The sequence below is a fragment of the Aythya marila genome (assembly GCF_965140915.1).
Source record: "Aythya marila genome assembly, chromosome: 24".
Lineage (NCBI taxonomy): Eukaryota > Metazoa > Chordata > Aves > Anseriformes > Anatidae > Aythya > Aythya marila.
This window is the reverse complement of record NC_139065.1, coordinates 779,730-801,340: the sequence shown is the minus strand read 5'-3', so window position 1 is coordinate 801,340 and position 21,611 is coordinate 779,730. Positions and strand designations below refer to the sequence as shown.

Sequence of the window (21,611 nt, the reverse complement as noted above, 5' to 3'; positions counted from 1 at the left end):
CAGTCAAGGAAAGTAAAATATCGTGTCCAAAATGAGCATTGGCCTTTCGGAGCCAGGTATCACACCAGTGCTGCTCAGAGCCCCCCACTGACACGAAGGCATAGGGCTGATTTTGCCAGGGGAGAACCTGCCTGTCTCTAACAAACTTCTGTTTCCTTCTTTCCCCACAAAGAGCCGGTCTCGAGTACCTTGTTTGGGCCCCGGTTTCTGGCAGGCACAGTTGGTGGGTCGGTCACCCACCAGTGCTTCTACTCAATCACATCCAGCAACAAGCATGACAGGAAATACTGGTGTAAAAAAGCAAGCAATGGAGTTTGCTACACCATCGTTTCCACAACCGGCTACGTCTCCAAAGGCCACATGGGCCGGGTGTCCCTCGAGGACATCCCCCAGAATGGCACCTTCATGGTGACGATGACGGAGCTGGAGAGCAGCGACACGGGGACCTACCGCTGCGGCATCGGCAGCACCAACAAGGACCTCTACATCAGCCTGAACCTGACGGTTTCAGAAGGTATGGCAGCTGGAACAGGGATAAAGGGTGACCCAGTCCAAGTTTGGTACCCAGTTTTTCTGCCCTTTGCTATTAAACACTCAGACATAAACCCCCAGGTGTGACCGTGAGCAGCTGCTGACCCACACAAAGGGGACCACCACACCTGGCTGTGTGTGACAGCACCCACCCGCTCTCTTCCCACAGACCCGGGTGCTCCAAGGCTGGCCGAGCTGCTCCACGGGGAGCTCCGTGGCTCCGTCACCATCTCCTGTCCTCCTGGGGACAGCCGCAATGGCACGAAGAGGTTCTGGTGCAAAGTGGGGAGTGCCGGCTGCACTCTCATCGCCGACACCCATGGCTATGTGGCGAAGAGCTACGAGGGACGAATCTTTATCACCCCTCAGGACAGCTCTGGAGCATTCAAAGTGCTGATAAACGATTTAAGAAAGAAAGATACGGGGCTGTACAGGTGTGGGACGGGCAGGCTGAGTGGCCAGGACAGCCTGCAGGACGTGGCTCTGCAGGTGACCACAGGTAGGATAGGGCACTGATTCCCTGGGGGCTCCTCATGGCCTCTGAGCAGGGCACAAAATGCTAATTAATCCACATTAATGCTGATGGCTTATCCCAACCTGCAGCCTCCTCCCGGCCCAGGAGCCCGAAGTTCCTGAGCGGCATGGTGGGAGGCTCGTTGTCAGTGAGGTGCCACCACGACCCCCAGGGCAGCTACGAGACGAAGTACCTGTGCAGGTGGAAGGCGGCCAGCTGCTCCCTGCTGGTGGACCTGGACGGCTTCGTGCACGAGTCCTACGAAGGGCGCATACGGATTGCCAGCAGCGACCAGGAGAAGGGGACGTACACCGTGGTGATGGGCCCCCTGAGAGAGGACGACGCGGGGTGGTACTGGTGTGGGGCCAGAAGCGGGCACACGGAGCACACGTCTGCTGTGAAGCTGCTCATCCAGAAGGGTAGGCCACGGGGCAGCTAGGAGCACTATAATCCCTTTGGGTTTTTTAATCATTCTTCCCCCTACTCCTTCACGGGCACAAGAGTAGGTTTTGCTTTGCTCTATGCATAAACGTCACGGTGCCATGAGAAAATTCTGCTCTACATTTTGCCTTACAAGCAGGTATTGGCAAGTAACCGAGAGGATGGCAAAGTTTGTAAAGGTGGGGCTGCAAGCTGAGCTTTCAGCAGGAACTTGGTTTGTTTGAATTATATTATTGATTATTTATGAAGCAAAACCCAGCATATGACAACCTGAGCACAGCGTGTGCACCGTGGAGACAAATGCTTTGTGCTGCAGACAAGCTGAGCGTTACCTTACAGCTTTAGAGACTGCAGCACATAAATACATAGATCCATGTCACTGCTCAGCTGTCAAAGACAGAAGTAGTGGGGTGGAAGAAAGAATTTTTGCCAAGTATTAATGGTTTTTCATTAGCACTCCCAAATTGCTTTCCATAATATAAATGCTAGAGTTTGGTCATATCATGCTGCATACCTTTTCCATCAACTGCAAGGTGAAATGCACAAACTTTTGGTAAATCTAGAATGTTCTCTGCAAAAAGATGGGTATTCAAGCCTGAAAATCATTTTCTTTGCAGGAACCTGCACTTCACAAAACCCAGAAACATACACTCTTATGAACCCCATTTTGCCATCCAGCCTGGCAGCCTACAGCACGCCAACACAGAGGAGCACTGCGGGCACTGTGTACACTGCAGGCGCCATGTACACTGCAGGCACCGCGTACACTGCAGGCACCGCATACACTGCAGGCACCAAGTACACTGCAGGCACCAAGTACACTGCAGGCACCGCGTACACTGCAGGCACCGCGTACACTGCAGGCACCACATACACTGCAGGCACCAAGTACACTGCAGGCACCGCGTACACTGCAGGCACCGCGTACACTGCAGGCACCGCGTACACTGCAGGCACCACGTACACTGCAGGCACCAAGTACACTGCAGGCACCATGGGCACCACGGGCACCCAGCTGCCCACTGCCCCCCCTGGCACTTCGGTGACCTCCCGCAGCAGCATCTATCACAAGAGGTAAGCTCACGGACACTTTTCTCCGAGACACAAATTTGGTGGTTTGCACCCGTCTGCCCAATTCCCCTGGCCTCTACTTAGGTTGTGCAGAGGTTGCAAATTATAAACTCTGATAGAAAATAGGTGTAATTAGAAAAGCAGATGGCAAGCTTATCTCATGTCCATCTGTGGAGAGGATCTTTGAACTGGTCTCGAAATCTTCTGGTGCTGGTCAGTCCTGTAGATCAGCTGCCAGAGTCAACAGATGTGCTCCTGTCTGTTTTCCTTTGGTTAGTGTGGAGACAGGACATTAGGAAACATTAGGCTTGAGCAATAATGCTGGCAAATCAGTAGCTGATACATACTTCATGGCGCACCTCATCCCAGTCATCATGGGCAGCCAGTACCCAGTGCAGTGTTTGAGTGCTCTGCATTGCATAAGGACCTATCTTTGGACAAGATTAATCGAAAAGCTGTGAGCTATTTTGGCCAGTTATTATTCCATGGGACTTCTCTAAAAACGCCATGCCGCTCACCCCAGAGCCAGTTTGCCCCTGGTGATTTTAACTCTGGGTTTCCTGTTAGCCAGTACGGCTGCGAGCAGCCCTTAGACCCTTCACCCCGGCTATGGCCACCATCCAGTACCAGGTAAAGTGATTTGCATAGCTGGCAGAGATGTATCAGATATTGCAGTATCAGTCATAACTGAAGAAATACCACAGTCCACAAATCCAGCTCAATGTCCCGAGCAGCCCCTCTGCACGCTTGCGTCTGCCCCCCCAGCATGAAAAGCGCTGTCTCTACAACCCTGTTCTCCCCATCCACTGCCTCCCCCAACCACATTTAGCTACCATCCAGCCAGCAGGAGCATGCTACCTACCTACATTAAGTCACGCTCTTGTATAAAGGGTCGGATTTTGCACCGTTCCTGGCAAAGCTCTATCCGCATGTTGAGCTCTGATAGCGTTTATGGCATTTTCACAAGGAGATGGCACGTAGACACCCTGCAACAGCATGACAGCCTACAAAAACTTGCAAAGAAAGAGTCTGAACCTTGCTTGGGAGTTTGTATGATGAAAAAAGCACATTTTCCTCTTGGAGGGGATAATTCATCAGGCAGCATAAGCCCCACATGGCTGAGCAGTGGTAGCTGTAGAAATTACTTCCTCATAAGCCAAGCTCCAGATCAAACAATTTCATTTCTGCTTGATTTTGTTGACTGTTCTCCTTTGATTCAGTCTGTTTATAACTCTTTTGTGCTCTTTGGTGTAAAATCTACAGCCTCCATTCAACCACCCGGTCTTTAACGCGAAATCCAATTTAATTCCGACGGTTCATCTTTCCAGCTCATCGGGTGAATCACACCTGCTCCCAGTTGTGCTGTCGGCTCTGCTTTTGCTGATTTTCATCACTATCGCTATTCTCATCCTTGCCAAAATAAAGCTTCAAAAGGAGACTGGTAAGTCGGCCAGGCACCACCTTTTGGGTTGCAGCTGATCCTTTTGCAAGGGCTTGGCTCTTGCCAGAGTGTGACTCACTGACAATTTCTGCCTCGAGAGACACGCATCCATTTTGCTGGCGGTGTGACCGAGGTGGGTTTTAATATGCTTAAATGAAAAGCAAAGGAAGGAAACAGAATTTGTGGAGATCTACCAAAAGCGTGGCTGTTTTTTGTGCATCGGACAAACAGTTTTACAGCTCCAAGAGTGCTCGGAAATCCTGAGCATAAAGGGCAGGGACCTGTGCTGTGCGAGCAGCTGTGAGCCGGGCAGCTCCACGGGGCCGAATCCAGCCCATTCAGTGCACAGCTGAAAAAGACATACCCAAAACTCTTTCTTAAAAACTGTCAAAAAACTATACATATACATTATTCTACAACATGCTGTGTCTCTGGTTAGAAATTTAGGGCCAAAAACCTTCAGTGGGAACAATGGTGAATAAAAATACAATTATTTACAAGAACGAAACCGGGAAACAATGAGACTAATCCAATGTCTGTTACAACATGCTCATAAATGTAAATAGGCTTTAGAGGAGCTTTTGCCTTCCATTGCAAGCATATTTTTTTTGTTAAGGACAAGAAAGAAGCACCCTGAGACATGCAGAAGCTGTGCTGGTTCAGGCTGGTCTAAACCCCGCGAAAGAGAAAATGGAGGAAACTGGGAGCCCAACCGAAGCGAATGGATGCAAGACAGACTCGAGCAAATGTCGGTGGGTGTTTTCTGAAACTGGTGCTGCAAATGTTGGCTCCCTTGGTAGAAGAGAGTAAAACCATATTTTAGGCAGAGTATCTGCCACTGAACGTGTAAAATGTCTCCACGGGATAGACGTTGGGTTTGCAGTCCAGGAATTGCAACCCTGCAATCCAGGATAGATGATTGGATGTGGAACTGTTGTCCTTATTCCTTACCAACAGACATTGAGCCATAGATTTCAAAATAATTTGATTTAATCCTTTATGAGCTTTATAAATTTATTATAGCATTGATGATAACTTATTGCCTACACATAGTAAGCATGTTATCACTCTTCCTGCTTGCTTGTTCCAACAAAATCTGATTACTTGGAACCTCTTGCAGTATTATGCAGAAGCAATTCTTGTTCATTATGTTGCAATCATATTCTTTTTTTTTTTTTTTTGCCTTACATCTGCAGGATAATCTATGCTATCCTTGGAAGGTTCAGGAGGACCAGCTTATGCGTAAGTGTCTGTCTTCTGGCAAAATATGAAAGCAGTGGGGCTGTCATGGAGCTAATCTTCAGCAAGAATCTCTTACAGAAAACACCTGGGAAGATAATTTAAAATATCCACAATTCGTAGAAACTCGTATCAGTGAAATGCATTCTCCTCCATTAAAAAAAATAATCAGTTGGTGTAATAGTAGTTCAAAAACTTTGGCTTAACTGCCCTCTTAAATGGAGTATGAGGGTGGATTCCAGAAGTCCCCTCCCACCCCGTGCTTTTTTTTTAAAAAAAAAAAAATAGTTTGTGTTCTCAGGACTTCCTGAAATATCAGACCCATTTAAAATACCTGGTTAGGCATAAAAACAAACACCATTAAAAATATTGCAGAGGCAATACCAGGGTAACAGCTTTTCTTCTGTTTTTACAGGGATCCTGTGAGGAAAAAAACACTTTTCAGCACAATTGATCAAGACTTGAGGAAAATAAGGCAGATCCCCCTGCTGTCAATCCACTCCATACATAAGACCAGAGCTTCTTTATCAAAAGCTGAGGCATCACAATAAACCCCAAAGCACACAGCAGCATATTTTCCTTGCTCCCCATTCAGAAGCTGAGTATCCCGTGCAGCAGGTCCAAATCTGAATCACTGCAGGCTGCCCAAATGTCACTTGTCTGTGGTTTGTAGAGAATTAAACAAGGCATCTAACCAAGCTACTCCTGTGTGCAGCCCTTAATGCCTCTTGTAGCAGCTGAGCTTCCTGGTGGGAAGGAAGCTCAGACCAAACCTGTAGCTTTGGTTTGCATGCTCAGGTTACATGCCATGCTGTAAACTGCGCTTTGGCTCCTCCAAAAAAGCAAGGTAGGGGTTGTTTGTTTTCTGGAGATGCCAAAGTGCTGTGGAACCTGTGACTTGGCAGAAGGACATTTCCTTGTCTGTTAAAGCAAGTAAATATATTTGCGTAATTCCATCTTGTTTGGAGACAATGGATCAGTTTTACCAGAAACTTCAAGGGCGAAGACAGTGGCTTGCTTAAAGAAACTGTTAATCCCCACTTGGGACTACCTCTTCTTGCCCGAGATTCACAAGTGGCTGCAGGTCCCCATGGGCTGGTTTCTGCCAGGGCTTCTTCCTCTGCTCACAGCCATGCCGCCTTCCTCGGTGCTTCTGCACATCTCGGGGCAAACTGCAGGGCCAGAGCAGCCGGGTGGGGAACTCCCTGGCATCCAAAAGGGAAAGGCGCCCTCAGGAATGGGAGCTGTAGGAAAGGCAAACACACCTGTGTTTATCATGGCCAGTTGCAACTCCATGCCCAGGAACTCAAGCCAGCCATGCCAGCCGCGGCCAGAGGAGCAGTGGTGGGAAGGACATGGCTTGCAAAGGGACGGGTGTTATTCCTGCCGGGGAGAGTGACCACGGCTGGACCCGATCCCAGACCCCACAGAGCACCCCGTGTGGGTTCGGGCACGGCCGCGCTCACCACGGCAGCTCCTGCCCTGCCGCAATGGCTGAGCTTTCCTGCGGAGGAGCTCGGCACCCTCGGCGAGAGGAAAGGTGCTTCCAGATGGCTGTAGGGTCTGACAAGCTGTAAGATGTCCCAGCCCCAGGTCAGGATCCCACCAGCTCTCAGCTAGGGCAGGATTGCCCAGAGGTGCCGTCCTGCTTGAACTCCTCAGCTTTCCCTACGCGTAGAGGAGAAAAGCTTCATGTGACCCCCCCAAGTTAAATGAAATGGTTGCTTTTGAATCATTAGTACAAGGATTAGTACAGGATAGCAAAGCAACAAAGCTGAAGATGGCAGCAGAGCACCTGCAGATTTTTCATTTTGAAGAATTTGCCATGTTCTCTTTTTGCACAGACGAAGCCAGCCTTGGCCCACGTGGGCTCCTGCTCTGCCCACGGGGCGGTGGGGAGGCAGAGGGGCTGGGGGCAGAGCTGCCCTCCCAGCGAGGCCAACCTGCTCTGCCAGGAGATACAACGAGCCTGGGCCTGCTTAGGACACTGCTTTCCAAAAACAAAATGGAAAAACAGTGGGAAAAAAATGGTTTTGCACAGGTTTTCCCTACAAAACTATTGCTCTGCAGGCAGGGCAGCCACAAGCTGCCTTGCGGGTACCCACTGCCGGCACAGCAGCAGCCTACCCATGTTCCTGACCCCAAACCTGGCTGCGTTGGGCAAACATCCTGCCCGAAGGCAGTGGAAGTGCCAGGGCAGCGCCCACGGCCGAGGCCAGAGCCCACTCTCGGTTGCACAACGGGAGGGTGTAATCAGGAGGCAAACAGCAACGTGCGCCCGCTGCCCTGCCAAGTGTCAGCGGTGCCGGGACGGGCATTGGCTGTCCCCGCTCCCACGTGGCGCCCCGTGCACCTGCGAGGCTCTCGGATGCTATTCCTTTAAGGCACAACAGGTGGGAATGCATGGCTGGAGGTACGAGGAGTATTTAAAACAGGCTGGCACTGCCCGAGCTCAGTGTCCAGCCACAGCGGGGAGGCAGGACAGACAGACAGCCACACGCAGCCAGGAGGTCCCGGGGTCAGCTGCCACGGTACCGGCAAAGCCAGCCTGAAGGAGAAAGCAAGAAGTGCAAAACAGTCTGCAGGAGTAACCTGAAGTGTGAGTAATGATTCTTCATTTTCCTCCTAAAGCATGAAATCTTTTGCACTGTAAGATGTAGAAGGAGCAGAGCACAAAGCATGGGGCAGTTCAGGTCCCTTCCCCTCACATGTGCGCAGGGAACTCGCTTTGAAGCAGCAGTGAATGGACGTGAAGCTCTTGCTGGTGAGGAGAAAGAGTTTTATTTTAGAAGACAGTCAGAGAAATAGGATCAAGCTTGTAATTTTTACCTTTTCTTCTTTGCCTTAGACTTTTAATCTTCCCTTTCTGGCTATAAGGTAATTATCATTACAATATTTGCATTATGTTTTAACATAGAAAATGACAAATGTTAGTAAATACGACTGCAATAATCTGAACTGCTGCATCTCAGTCTGTGGTCATTATGGCTTTCTGTATCATAGCACTGAGATGGTCATAAGGAGACGGATTTGAAAATTTAGGAAGGGAATTGGTACGGCTAACTCCTGAAAGAGCTCTGAAAAGCTACCAAACGTGTACAGTTAAAACGCAGATAAATAGATACCACAGCATAAGGGCATGGGGTGGACACAGAGCCCTAAAACAGGGGAGACAAAGCTGACAGACTCCTCTGCCTTGTACCACAGCAACGGGGTGGGTTTCTGCAGGCCCAAATTCTTACTCTGGAAGGGAACTTTCCTGAAGGACCTGATTTATTTTGTCTGAAGTACAGTGAAAAAATACCTCCTAACTGCAATTGTGCTGCTGCTAAGGTCGGGTGCTCTGATGCTTTCCATCCACCCAAACTTCTACAGCACACTCCGTAGCAGTACAGTAATTGCCTTTGGGTTAGCACAAATTCCAGGAATATTAATAGTTTTACGCTACAATAACAGTTTAATAGTGCCAAAGTTGGTTTCACTTTCCAGCTCAAGAAACAAACAGTAAGAAACGAGTGAACCATGAGAATCCTATCTGAAGAGCAACAGATCAGTAGATGGTGCATCTAACAGCTTACGGGAACTTAAAATTAGGTCATCAGGACAACCTCAGTGGAAATTTCAGTCATTAATAAGGATTATCTGGCCAGTCTTTTCCATTTGTTTTCCAGAATATAGTGCTCGCTTAGCACAGCATTTAGCTGGAACAAACACAGACTCTTAGCTAGGAAGGTTACAGCACTGCAGAAATTCCTAAAGACGGTAGATTTCATTGTAAGTCCTGATAACTTTTGATCAGATCTGCCTAGCTATCTCTGCTCAGCCTATCATAAAATCAGCACATCCTGTTTACTCTTTCCATGTTGCAAAGCAGGCATCAGTTTGGAACCAGAAATTTTCTGCGTGTGTTTAGGTCAGCCTGATCTTTTATCTTCAGGAGCTCACTGCTCGCTCACCTCCACAGAGCACAATGAGCGTGTGCTATCCAAGTGGACGGCTGGCTTTTCCCCTCCCACTCCAGCAAATAACTCTGGCAATACGGCCGCCAGTGCAGCAGTTTAGGAGGATGTGGAGAGCCCCGGCAGGACGGCTGCTGCTGTGTCCTGCTGCCAGGCGCCTCCACGAATCGCCCCAGCGCCCCTGTCCCTCCTCACTGCCCGGTCCTGGTGCTGCTGCTCAGCGCCACGTACGTCTGCAACAGTTTGCATCCGTGCAGCTCGCTCGTGGTGTTAGTGGGTCCGTCTTTAAAAGGATTTGAGGGGCAAAAATGCACATTGCTCCATTCTGTCCGCTGTTCCCTAAATGCAGGAATACCAGCAGACTTTCCGCAAAGCAGAAGGTTCCTGCAGTGAAATCAGAAGTGTGGCAGCGAACTCTTCGTGTTTCATTGGTCCCATGGCACATCCTTGACACTGGTCGTTGTTAAGAGCAGTAGTTAATGGCTAATAGATTGGCCTGTTGATCCCTGGCAAGCTGCACTGTGAGAGCGCCAGTTTCTCAAAGCTCAACCCAGCAGCTGAGACAGCAGAATTTGGGAACTGATCTGATTTTTTTTTTTTTACCCAGTCAGAGCAGCTGCTTGCTTGCGTTTGCATAACTCAGTTCAGGTCCCAATCTCCTCTACACCATTATATATCTGAAGACATTCCTCCTGAGCGCTCAGAGTTGCAAAAGCACCGTGGAAACCCAGGGAAGGTCTTGTAATATTTAGAAGAGCTAACATGGTTTGAGAGCCCCTACTCCCCCAGCATTTTATGCCAGGAACCTGAAAGCATCATTTCAGAATTCAGGCCTGCCATACAGCTGGAGAGGAAGGTGACGGTCCCAACCCTGACAGCCCCTGCAACGCTTTCAGCACGGGGGATCCAGGGAAGTGCCCACACACGGTAGACCAAGAAGCCAAGCCCAGGGATGCCTCATGCCATAACTACTCCAGACCAATGTCCCAACACCCTGCAGCAAAGCAAAAAAAGGCCATTAGGTTGTAAAGGACCTTGCAATTGTCCCATTTGCACTTTTTTTTCGCACCAAACCCACTTTGCAGCACATCCAGATCTAATTTCGTGCTAACCAGCAAAGCCTGACTGGCACCTTCAGTGCGGCATGTGCATGCACCGAGCTCTCACGCACTGAGGTGGTAGGGAAAAACCAACAAAATCCAAATTATGGAAGCAGGTCATAATGAGTAGTCAGTCACCTGTTGTTGTGGCATAGGTATATTTAGGTTTCGAGTGCTTGCATGCTTTAGATTTCTCTTGCACTCGCATGCCTCTGCAGTTGGCCTCTGTGGGGTTCTGAGCAGCTGCTCGAGCTTGTGGTCATGTACACGGCCACTCCATGAGCATGTAAGGGGGCAACTAGGGGAGATTTAACTCCATTTACCTGGTAACAGCTGTATCTTCTGCTTTAAAGCATATTACAACTAAATATCTTGATTGGCTAGAATTAATTTTGTTAATAATTAGCCTGTCCTGTTCTCAGTTTGTCCAACATAAATCTTTGCAACCCCTGTTGCATTACACACAAACAGCAGCACACTGGAGCCAGCCCTGCCTGGCAAAGTGTCTCGGGACAGTCCCATTGCCCTGATCCTGGGGACTTTGGAGTCCTGAAGACAGAATCCTGCCTGCTGAGTTCAGTTTTTGTGCTGTAAAACTTCAATACATTGCTTTGGGACAGGGAAGAGGAGGAAGCCAGAAGTTCTGATGATGCAAAATGAGCCAAATCCACTTCAGAAAAAAAAAAAAAAAAAAAACAAGATTTGAGTTATCTAATAAGACAGAGGGAGAAATGAGTACAGCCCCAGCGCACAGCTGGTACTATTCCAAAGATGGTCACCATTGCAACAGAGCTAGGGGTTTGTGCCAGGGAGGGGGGCAGCCTTCTGACCACAGCATGGACATTTGAGCACTGGGCACACGCACACTCAGGCAGCCAAAAGCTTTCCCCTTGGCTGTTTCTCTGCTCACCCCGTGCTGCAAAGGGTATGGAAAAGAAGTAGGATGCTTCATCATTCCCAGCACCCCCAGCCCCCATCCCAAAGAAAAAGCCCTTCTCCTGCATCGACAAAAGCAGCAGGGATATTATCCCCCGTGCAGGGGGATAAGTGGCTTCTGCTGGAAGATGCTGGGAGCACTGCACGAGCCCCACGCTTCAAGTCAGACCTCAGACCTCCCCCCAAGGACTCGAGGGCCCTCCCAGGACCAGTCACAGCATCACTGCCTGGGGTGAATTTCTGCATTTTCCTTGAAGGAGCTGTTGCTGCCAGACACACACAGATAATGTGGGGGCTGTATCTGGAGCCCAGACTGAAGCCTTGCCTCCACTGCTGGCTCCAGGAAGCATTTCACCAATACAAAACAAAGCAGCACTACTTTCCCCCTCTCTCCCCTCTGGAAAAGCGAGGACAGAGCTGTGAGGGGCTGCAGCCAAGTGGCAGGAGCAGCACAGGGCTCTGCTCATCCGAGCCTCTCCCAGCACTGCCCCAGCTCGGGGCTTCAACCAGCACCATCCCGGGCACTGCAGAGCCTCCGACCCCACGTCCATGCCATAAACTCGCTTCCCAGATACTCTGCAGGCAGCACACACTCTGCTTCAAGCCTCCTGACTCTCTCACAACCCCCTGCAGCCATTTGCTGTCCCACATCTGTTCTAACACCCCCCACCACCAGCAGCCCTAACGCAGGTCCCTTGCACAGCCACTTACTTGCACGCCCTTTCACACCAGCTCAGCAGCCTTTCCCTTATCTGGGCTCTGAGGTTTGAGTCTCACGCTCTGACTGCAGACAGCCGAGGCAGCAGCAAAAGTTCTCTGAAAGCAAGGAGGAGCAGGAGCTGTTTTAGCAGCAGGCTGGAAGGAATTCTGCCCCAGCATCTCCGGCGAGGCCGGGCAGCGTCACTCGGCGTGCAGGGCAGGGGGTTTCCACTCGCCCCGCTCAGTGGGTTGGTGTGCAAGTGCCCGGCAGATCTTTTTACGTAAGAGGCGGCTGTGCCTGCTGGGACTTGCTGCCTCCATTCAGCGAGCGGGGAGGGCGTTGGTGCCAGACAGCAGGACCAGGGGCAGTCGGAGCCACGCGTTGCTGGTGGCAGCACGCACGAGCTGTCACTCTTGCATAGGCACAAATTGGAGAAAGATGCCCAAATCCTGTCCTGCTCGCACACACGCAGACCTCGCTGCCACCACTCTTGCACACGTCTTTCTGTGTTGTTTCACACTGCTCGATCTTCATTTCCAAGGGAGGTCTCTGTAATCCTTCCCTGCCTGGCAAGATGCTGCAGTCGGTAACCCTGACACAGCCGGTTGCTTTGGGAAGCAGTCAGAGCAACCGATCACACAAATTTTACCAAGAAGGGGAAAATCTGGACTGGGACCTGTCCTTGCCCCTTGCCACCATGGCTGGCAGTGCCCGGCGGGGGCGGGAGGGCAAAGTGGGCCCTTGCTGTGCCGCGCTGTTTGCCTTTGGCACAGCATGCTTTGTTTGCCTTGCTGGCTACCTCTGGGATATGTATGAAAAAGCATTTTTCATGCTCAGTGAGTAAATTATTAACCATAGACAAGTGGACACTGAGCAATTAGAAATCACAATACAAGGAAGAAAGAACAACAGAACACCTTTCATCTTAACACGGAAGCGAAGGCATTTTTCTTCTGCTGGGAATTACCCCTCATAAAATAAAGCCTGTCACCTAATGCCCTGAAATCAAATTCCTGTGAACATTCATAAAGACTTTCCTTGGCATCTGTCATCTCTAGAGCTTGGAATAATAAACAGGTAGATCAACACTTGTGCTCAGAAATGCATCCTCTCACCACAGCACCACGCAGTGTCCTGCAGCACGCTTGGTTCGGGCCAGGGAAAACCACTTAGGGAATTAAAAGCCTTGGCTTTCCCTGGGCCATCAGTCAGAACAAAACATGGAAAGATCAGAAATATTCATCATGCTGGCTAGGGACACATTTCAAGAAACAGGCAGCTTGGCTTGGCATTCCCACCAGCCATCACTTTGGCTGGGATTTAGTTTTGGTGCAGTAGTTTTGGCCAGATGTACCAGTGATTCTCTAGGGGGTTTAAATCTCTGCGCCCTAACTTTATCAGCAGCCGAGGAAAGAAAAACCCAATGTTTCCACGTTCTTGAAGAAAACAGGGAAGCAATGGTATGAAATTAAATACTGGCTTCGGACAGGAACTCTGCTCTACAAAAGCAGGTTTTCTCAAGGAGTGGTTTTGGCACCCAGGCTCAGAAGGGAACAAGCCTTCCTTTCACGGCACAAACAACAAACTATTTCAAGTGGCATTATCCTGGCAAGGCAGCGAGCAGCCTAGCTCCGAGCCACCACCTGAACTCCCGGCCTGCTTGGGCTCAGCAGCTTTTGGGCCATCTTTGGACTTCAGCCTTGTGATGGGCTGTTCTGATTCACAAACCAGATGTCACCTCCGACTTGGAATCAGGTCTCTTCTGGTTTGGCCAAAAGAGTTTCTTGTGCTGCTCATATCCCCACTGTCCCCAGGGCATCCTGCTCCAATGGCTACATCACTGACTTGCAAGCCTCGCATTAACTGGCTTTGTGGTAAAGGCAGGTCCCTTCGTTTTACATGGCTGAGGATTGCTGCCTTGGTTTCAGACCCCCAGGCAGTCGCAGTGCCATGCAGCAACACGGGCAAGCGCAGACATCAGCTCCCCATTGCACATTAAATGGTTTGACTAAAGTAATTAAATGTGGTGTTTTTCCCTAGCTCTAATAGCCACAGCTCTTACCCTCCAGGTGTATGGATTATTAGGCGACTCGATCAGTTAATCCCTTTACAAGTGTGAATATTCGCCAACTTCTGTGCCTTTTCCAGGGAATGTAAGCAAAATGACTTCGCTGGCGTTCATCTTCCTGCTCTCCTTCCTCTCAGCTGAAGCTGCAAGAAGCAAATATCCTCCCAAAGCAGCAAGTAAGTGCAACAGGTGCCTGTGTGCTAAGACCAGAGGGTGCTTTTCTAAGGGGGAAAGAGGGTTTGGGGTCACATCTACCCCCTCCATGCCCATCGCTGCCGTGGGACCTTTCAGACACGTGAGGCTGCACAGCCCCAACCTACACCAGCCCCAGCACACCCTGCTCAGTCCCTTTGGGAGGAGCAGCACACCCAAAATTTACAGACAATGTGCTTTCTTGCAGTCTCAAGCCCCGTGTTCGGACCACGGCAGGTATATGGCCTGATCGATGGGTCGGTTACCGTGAAGTGCTTCTACCCGCCCACCAAGGTGAACAGGCACGACAGAAAATACTGGTGCAGGGAATCGTCCCGGAGCTGCCTGACCGTCGTCTCCTCCAACGGCTACACATCCCCGAGCTACCGGGGCAGAGCCTCCATCAGCGACTACCCGGAGCAGGGCGTCATGGTGGTGAACATCTCGCGGCTGGTGCTGTCAGACAGAGGCACCTACCAGTGCGGGATCGGCCTCAATGGCAGAGGGCTCTCCTACAAAGTCAGCCTGGACATTTCCGAAGGTAATTACAGTATTGAAGTATTGCTTTTCTTCTACGTTTTTTTCCCTTTTTAATAGAGCTCCACAGGATGCCTGCCCAGGCACGGCGTCCAAGAGCTCAGGATGTTCCCTGCCTTCGGGAAGCAGCAGGGTTTTTCTCTGCTAATGTTTTACAGAACAGATTGCTGTCTGACCAAAAATCTGGCATAAAAATCCTAAGAGATAAAACCCAATAATGTCACAAACCTTGCTTGGAAACTGCTGAGTGCAGGATGGCATGGCAGGGTACAGAGAAACAGCACAGAGAAACCCCATGCTAGGAAAAAAAATCCTTTGGAGGCTTGGGAAGTAGCACTCGGCTACCAACCAAGCAGCTGCTGAGCGGTCTCTTTGCACAGGTCCAAACGTCCCTGAGGAGGCCGAGCTCTTCTACGTGGAGCTGCACAGCTCCGTAACCATGACCTGCAGCTTTGGGGCGGACACCATCAGCATGAGGAAATACTTGTGCAAGATGGAGAAGGACGTCTGCCGCAACATCATCGACACGTATGGGAAGATTGATGAGGACTTCACAGGGAGAGCCCTGCTGAGCAACGAGAACACCGAAGGCGCATTCAGCATCATGATAACCCAGGTGAACTGGGAAGACGCAGGCTTGTACCTGTGCGGGGTTGGCTCCTATGGGGAGTCTGGAGAAACGAAGGAGCTGGATTTGCATGTCTACGAGGGTGAGTGAGCTATTCCCGATGTTTTGTTTCCTTTCATCTCTGCTTTTGTTTAGAAGCATCACTGACTGCCTCACGTTATTTAACAAGAGTTTTGTGGAGCGCTATTATGCTATCCTTTCATCTGGGAACTTCTATCTGATGGTGCAGCTACCAGCAGTGTATGAAACCATCACTAATAAAGCTCAGACTTGTGTCAGGACTCAGCTTCCCCAGCAGTTCTCAGCCACCTGCCCCAGCCCAGCGAGCCCAGAGCTCCCGAGGGCAGATTCTGCCTGCAAGCTTCAGACAAGTGAGCTGCCTCCTCAGGCCTGTCACTTTGAGATTTAAGATGCTGGAAGGAAAAGTCTGCCTTCCCTAGCAAAGGGAAGGAAACCGAGAAATGATGATACACAGAGACGACAACCACCCAGTGAATTTAGGAGAAGGAAAGGCCTGACAGACCCTTGGGGGTCAATTGCTGGCAGTGCCAGGATGCTCTCCTGTCGTCTGCACCCCCCAGCACCACCTAGCTGTACGTTAGCTGACACCAAACAGCTTTGTGTGATCTGATATTTATTCTCTTGGGAGAACACAACATGGGCAGAAGTTAGACACGTATAAATGCCCATTGTATTTTTGTCTCCAGGGTCAAACGTTCCTCAAGGAAAGAGCACAGTAATCGGAGTCAAAGGAGGTTCAGTAACCATTGATTGTCACTATGATCCCGCGAAAAATTACTCGCTCAAGTACTTGTGCAAGTGGAGAAAGAATGGGTGTTCTCGGATCATAGAAAACACCGGCTTCGTGTATGACACTTACGAAGGAAGAGTGGCCATGTTCGACAACCCGCAGAACGGCACATTCAGCGTCATCTTGAACCAGCTGCGGGACAGCGACAAAGGCTATTACTGGTGCATGACGAACGATGAAAGGGAGAGGAAGTCATCGAAGGAGCTGAAGATCGTAGAAGGTACGAGCTCACACATTGCTGGTTCTCTGCTTGCTCCGTAGGAATGAAAACCTCCCAAGCTCCACAATGGAGCAGAGCTCACTTTTTTGGTAAAGACATTGAGTTACGATTTTGAACTCATCTCAAGGCAAAATATTGTGACAGTCCCCCCCAGCAGTCTTAGAATGGAAATGCAAGGTTTCAACATTATGCCTTGCAAAAAAAAAAAAAACAAACAGCTTTCACCCAGAGATGTATGTTCAGCATCCCTAGTGTTAATTTAGCAATGTAAGGAGCAGTTTCCCTCAAAGAGGCATCTCCTGGTTCACAATCTAGAGATAGATGGTGAACAGCCCCGCAGCCTGTTGACTACAATTCCCACTGCCAAATCCCCCAGCATCATCCTCGGTGTTCTGTTTGCCCTCACAGGAGAGCCTGGATTAAAGGGGAAGGAGGACGTGCTGGCAGAAGTGGGCTCACGGATCGATTTAACGTGCTCTTACCCGTGCAAGTACTACTCCTACGAGAAGTACTGGTGCAAGTGGAGCAGCGACGGCTGCTCCCCCTTGTCTGCCTCTGACCAAAGCCAGCCGGGGGTGGACGTCAGCTGCAACACCGCCAACAAGACACTCGTCCTAACCTTCGACTTGGTGACCAGCGCGGACCAAGGGTGGTACTGGTGCGGGGTGAAGCACAACGGCCACTACGGGGAATCGCTGGCAGTGTACCTGCAGGTGTCTGGAGGTGAGCCCCAGGGGAAGGGTCGCTGGGGCTCTGCTGCTTCTCTTGGTGTGAATCACGCTGCCTTCTGCTGAGGGAAATGCTCTCCGCATCCACTAGGTTGCAGCACCTCAAAACAAAAATGCTCCCTTCCAGACAGCCTCCCAGACCAGTTGCCACCAAGATCACCCTGATTTCGTGCAGCACACCATAGGTGTTTGCATCCGCTCTGCCGTTTCTGCCCCCACCTTGTTCCCTGTTAAAAAAAGCCCTCCAGTCTCACGTTTCCTTCCATACAATTTTCAACCCCATCCTTACTAATTACTGCTATTATAATTCGTAGCATCACGCAGATTATGCATCATCAGACACCTGTCACATGAAGAGCTGCATGTCACTCCAGGGAGCTCATTCATCTTCACAGGGAAAATACTAGGCAAAATACTAAGAAGGGCTGTCACCAATTCCCCTTGGACAAGCAAGGGACTCAGCTTCAGTGGAGTATTTTAGACAGAATACATTTTTCTTGGGAAGGGATATTATTGGAAGTAGAGCAGAATAAGTACAGCCTAGTGCTAGAGATCCCACAGGCAGCTGTCCCAAGTGGATGGTAGTCAAAGTGAAAAGAGAGAAACAATCTTTTTTCAATGTCTTTGGTGGGCAAAGAGATAGAAACAAAAGTAATCCAAATATTCAACATTTGTTCTGGAAATACTAGAAGCAGGACTTAGAAATGCCAGATTTTTTAGGAGAGTACAGGCATGGAGATCCTGCTTGAGATTTTTCCAATAGATTATTTGGAATAAGATTTCAGATCTCTAAATCTCATTCTAAAATAAGAGCCTCATAGGTACAGCCCCAACCCACCGCATTTCCACATGCACCAATATGTTCCCTGCAAGACTGCCGCTTGCAACTAATCACCCTTCTTCCCTAGGGGATGCAGAGAAAGTTGCCGAACTCAGCCCAGGGCTCCTGAATTTGGACACTTCCAGCAATGCTGCAGCTCCCAGCAATGCCGTGGCTCCTGGTGATGCTGCAGCTCCCAGCAATGCTGAAGCTCCCAGCAATGCCGTGGCTCCCAGTAATGCTGAAGCTCCCAGCAATGCCGTGGCTCCCAGTAATGCTGAAGCTCCCAGCAATGCCGTGGCTCCCAGTGACGCTGAAGCTCCCAGCAATGCCGCGGCGCCCAGCAGTGCCGACCGTGGCGTTGTTCCCCAGGGGAGAGCCTTCAGCGATGCTGGGGTGCAAAGTGCAGCTGCCTCCGAAAGGTCAGTCCTTCCCAAGCCTCCCTCACTACTTAGTTTTGCAAAGTTTACGTTAGTTTGTTGCTAACACACTGCATACCACATGTGTAGTTTAGCAACAGATAAATTATTTTTCCCCGAAGAACTAAGCTCAAAATTTCAGAAAAAAAGAAGAAAAAAGTCATAGCAAAAGGCAAGACTTGAAATTAATATCTAGCCCAGGTAAAGATATCATTTCAGAAGGGAATGACTGGAAATTCCAGGTAGAGAAGAAAATAATTAAAAATGCTTCTGTCAAGATTAGAGAGGTTTCCTTTGCACATTTACAACCAAGCTGCTAGTGTAGCCATTTTGGCACTACCTCCATCCAACATTTGTACTTATCTCCTTATGATGTCCTTAGATGCAGTTCATAAACTGAACTGCATTGTGCTCAGATTACCATTCTATATGGAGTTTCAACAGTTAGAAATTTACATATGTTATTCAGTTGTGAATGATCCCAATAAAACTGCTTCTCACAGCTTAGTGATCCATCTTTCCCTCCACTGCAGCTCTGAACAAAGTTCTGGCTCCAACGTCCTTACTGTAGCCCTGGCCTCCTCTGGCGCAGCAGTCGTCGTCCTCGGTGCAGCTTTTGCTGTGTTTAAATACCGGCAGCTCAAGAGATCAGGTGAGCCCCTGCCCTTCCCAGTCCCTTGGGACATTTGGGACATGGCCCCAGCATTCAGACAAAGGCAGCAGCGGCTGCTTGCAGCAGTCCCCGCGTGCTGGGGCTGCTCCTGGCGCTGCTGTGTGCAGTGGCTGCCTGCATGAGGGCACGTTGGGGACTCATCGCTTCCCTCCGAACAGACCTGGTGTCCGTGGGGAGCTACAGAACCAACATCAGCATGTCGGACTTCGAGAGCGTGAAGGAGTACGGGGCAAATGATAACGCCTGCATGAAAGCGAGCCAGGAGACTCAGCTGGGAGGGGACGGTACGGTGCTGGCGCACGGGCTGCCCCCAGCCTCGGGGCTTGCAGAGCCTGAGAGCCCAGGAGCCACCAGAACATCACACCCTAACGTCTCCCTTTCTGTCTGTGCAGAATTCATCACCACCACAGCCAGCGTTGAAAGCGCAGCTGAGACAAAGAAGGCAAAAAGGGTAAGAGGTAGAAGTGCACCCACTGACCTGGCAGGCACCAGCACAGCTCCAGCCCCGGCAGCGTCACCAAAGGAGCTGCCCACGCCCCTGGGCTTCATTTATCAAGGAGGTTCCCCATCATGCCTGGATCAGGCCACCTGCCTCCATGGGGCACCTTAATCCTTTCCTGACCCCATGTGTTAGCAGAGACACTAGCAGCAGTCTCTTTGCTTGAAACTACATCAAGCCAGCCTCAGGGAGCACCAGGAAGGTCGGGGTATGGTCCTTACTGTAGCTATAAAGCACTGGGACAAGCACATGGCCAGAGGCCAGAGCACTCCCCAGCCTCTCCCCAAAGCAGGGCTCCCACGCAGGCAGTGCAGGCAGGGGGGTCTCTGCCTTTGCGAGGGCTGGGGCTCGCTCCAGTGTCCCCAGTACTCCCCTGCCTGCCCCCAGCTGCCCTCCCCGCAGGAGAGACCATGCTGGTGCAGCACCACTCCGCACTAACACACGGTGCCAGGTCGGAGCACTTCTTTTTAGAAGTCCCTAACCGCAGGCTATGTACAGGTGTCAGTGCCAAGAGCCCAGAGCTGAGCAATAAAGAGGCCCTCATCAGAGCCAGGCTCCCCATGCTTTTAATTAAATCGCTTTTGCTGCCATTTCGTGCCTTGAGAATCAACAAGGATGGGCATTTTTGGTCCAGCCTGTGTGCATCATCCCCGATGGGAAATGCTTTCTGCATGCACCTGCCGCGTGCTGCCCCCTCCCCTGCCACCCACCACCACGTCCCTCACCGTGTCCCTCACCGTGTCCCTCACCTTGTCCTCTCTCCTTCTGCAGGGCTCCAAGGAGGATGCTGACCTTGCCTACTCCACCTACCTCCTCACCTCCAATGCCATCGCCCAGGGCTGTGCCCCCGGGGACAGCGCGGCGCCGGCCGCGGCCCCCCCGGGCTGGGGCGGGCAGGTCTGAGGGCAGGGGACACGGGGACGCGGCAGCAAGGGGGTGGCTCTGCCGTGAGGCTCAGCAAGCTGCGCTGCTTACTGCTGTCACAATTTGCTATAGCTTGATCTTTTCCTGTTTAAATTCAGCTTCGAGCGGTGATTTTGTCAGAATTGTAGAGGCCCGAGCGCGGAGGTGCAGTGGCAGGAGCCCGAGGGGCTGAGGCCAGCCAGGGTCCCTTGTGATGCTGTGGGTTCCCAAAGACCAGAAGATGTTTGTTTGTTTTTGTTTTTGTTTTTAAATCCCATTTTTTCCTAACGGTAGCTGAAAAACCCTTTACAACAATGACTTGCGCTTTTGATCCCTCTCAGCTTTCTCCCCCAGGGGCAGCACTGACAGACCAGGGGTGCCTGCAGCGGTTTTGTTCACGACCAATAAAGAATACAGGCGGCTTTCAGCAGACCGGGCGGGCTCTCATTCTGTGGCAGGGCACAGGGAAAGCACCTCTGAAGAGTCACAGCAAGGGCACGCGTGGGCAGGGACTTTCTCCTCACCCTTGGGACTGGTGTTGGGCATCCATCAGCCCGCCGCAAAAGCAATAGGGTCCAAAGTTTGTCATGACAAATATACTGGTGTGTTTTTGGTTTGGTTTGGCTTGTATTTTTTCCAAGTGCAAGCAGTCTGCTTTAGCCTGTCAATGAAAAGTGCTGCTGAGAGCTGCCACCCAGCAGCCCCAAGAGCCCCATGCCCTCTGCCTGCAAAGAGCATCTGCAAAGAAGCATTTCCCCTCTCGGTCTGTGCCTTTCCTTTGATTTCACCTCCTTGTGCTCTGGCTTTCTCCAGCATGTTTGACACTTGCTGTTGCATATGGCACAGAAGGGTCTGAGCCCCACAGAAGCAAGGGGCAATGGAGAAGAGTGGGGAACGTTCTGAGTAATGTTCCTCATATGCATTTTCGTCGACAGCAGCAATTTACCACAGAATGGCATTAATTAATACAACGGCTTATTGAGCAGCCTCTATAACGGATTAGGCAACAGGCATCGGTGGTTGCTGCCCCCGGCTGGTTTCATGTTTGTCCGGGCAGAAGTAATGATGGCTGTAATTAAAAAAAGTGTGGTCTCCTGGTCTTATTCTCAAGAGTGGGTGACCAAACAGAGAAAAATGATTTATTGGCGCATGGCTTTTGAAACAGTGGCACAGGCATTGCT

General features: G+C 50.6%; 2 protein-coding genes across 2 annotated transcripts; both read left to right on the top strand.

The window, feature by feature from the left end:
- The first annotated feature begins 2,390 nt into the window (after nt 1-2,390).
- Nucleotides 2,391-6,459, top strand: LOC309886912 (uncharacterized protein). The gene is made up of 5 exons (XM_082778229.1): nt 2,391-2,560; nt 3,886-3,998; nt 4,615-4,750; nt 5,195-5,240; nt 5,653-6,459. The coding sequence occupies exons 1-5, from the start codon at nt 2,481-2,483 to the stop codon at nt 5,689-5,691; spliced, it is 414 nt and encodes a 137-aa protein (XP_082634355.1). The 5' UTR covers nt 2,391-2,480; the 3' UTR covers nt 5,692-6,459.
- Nucleotides 6,460-7,620: 1,161 nt separating this feature from the next.
- PIGR (polymeric immunoglobulin receptor) lies at nt 7,621-21,529 on the top strand. Its single transcript, XM_082778228.1, has 11 exons — nt 7,621-7,836; nt 14,081-14,176; nt 14,401-14,733; nt 15,110-15,439; nt 16,065-16,388; nt 16,797-17,111; nt 18,025-18,358; nt 18,889-19,007; nt 19,187-19,312; nt 19,421-19,479; nt 20,299-21,529. The coding sequence occupies exons 2-11, from the start codon at nt 14,095-14,097 to the stop codon at nt 20,428-20,430; spliced, it is 2,154 nt and encodes a 717-aa protein (XP_082634354.1). The 5' UTR covers nt 7,621-7,836; nt 14,081-14,094; the 3' UTR covers nt 20,431-21,529.
- Nucleotides 21,530-21,611: the final 82 nt, after the last annotated feature.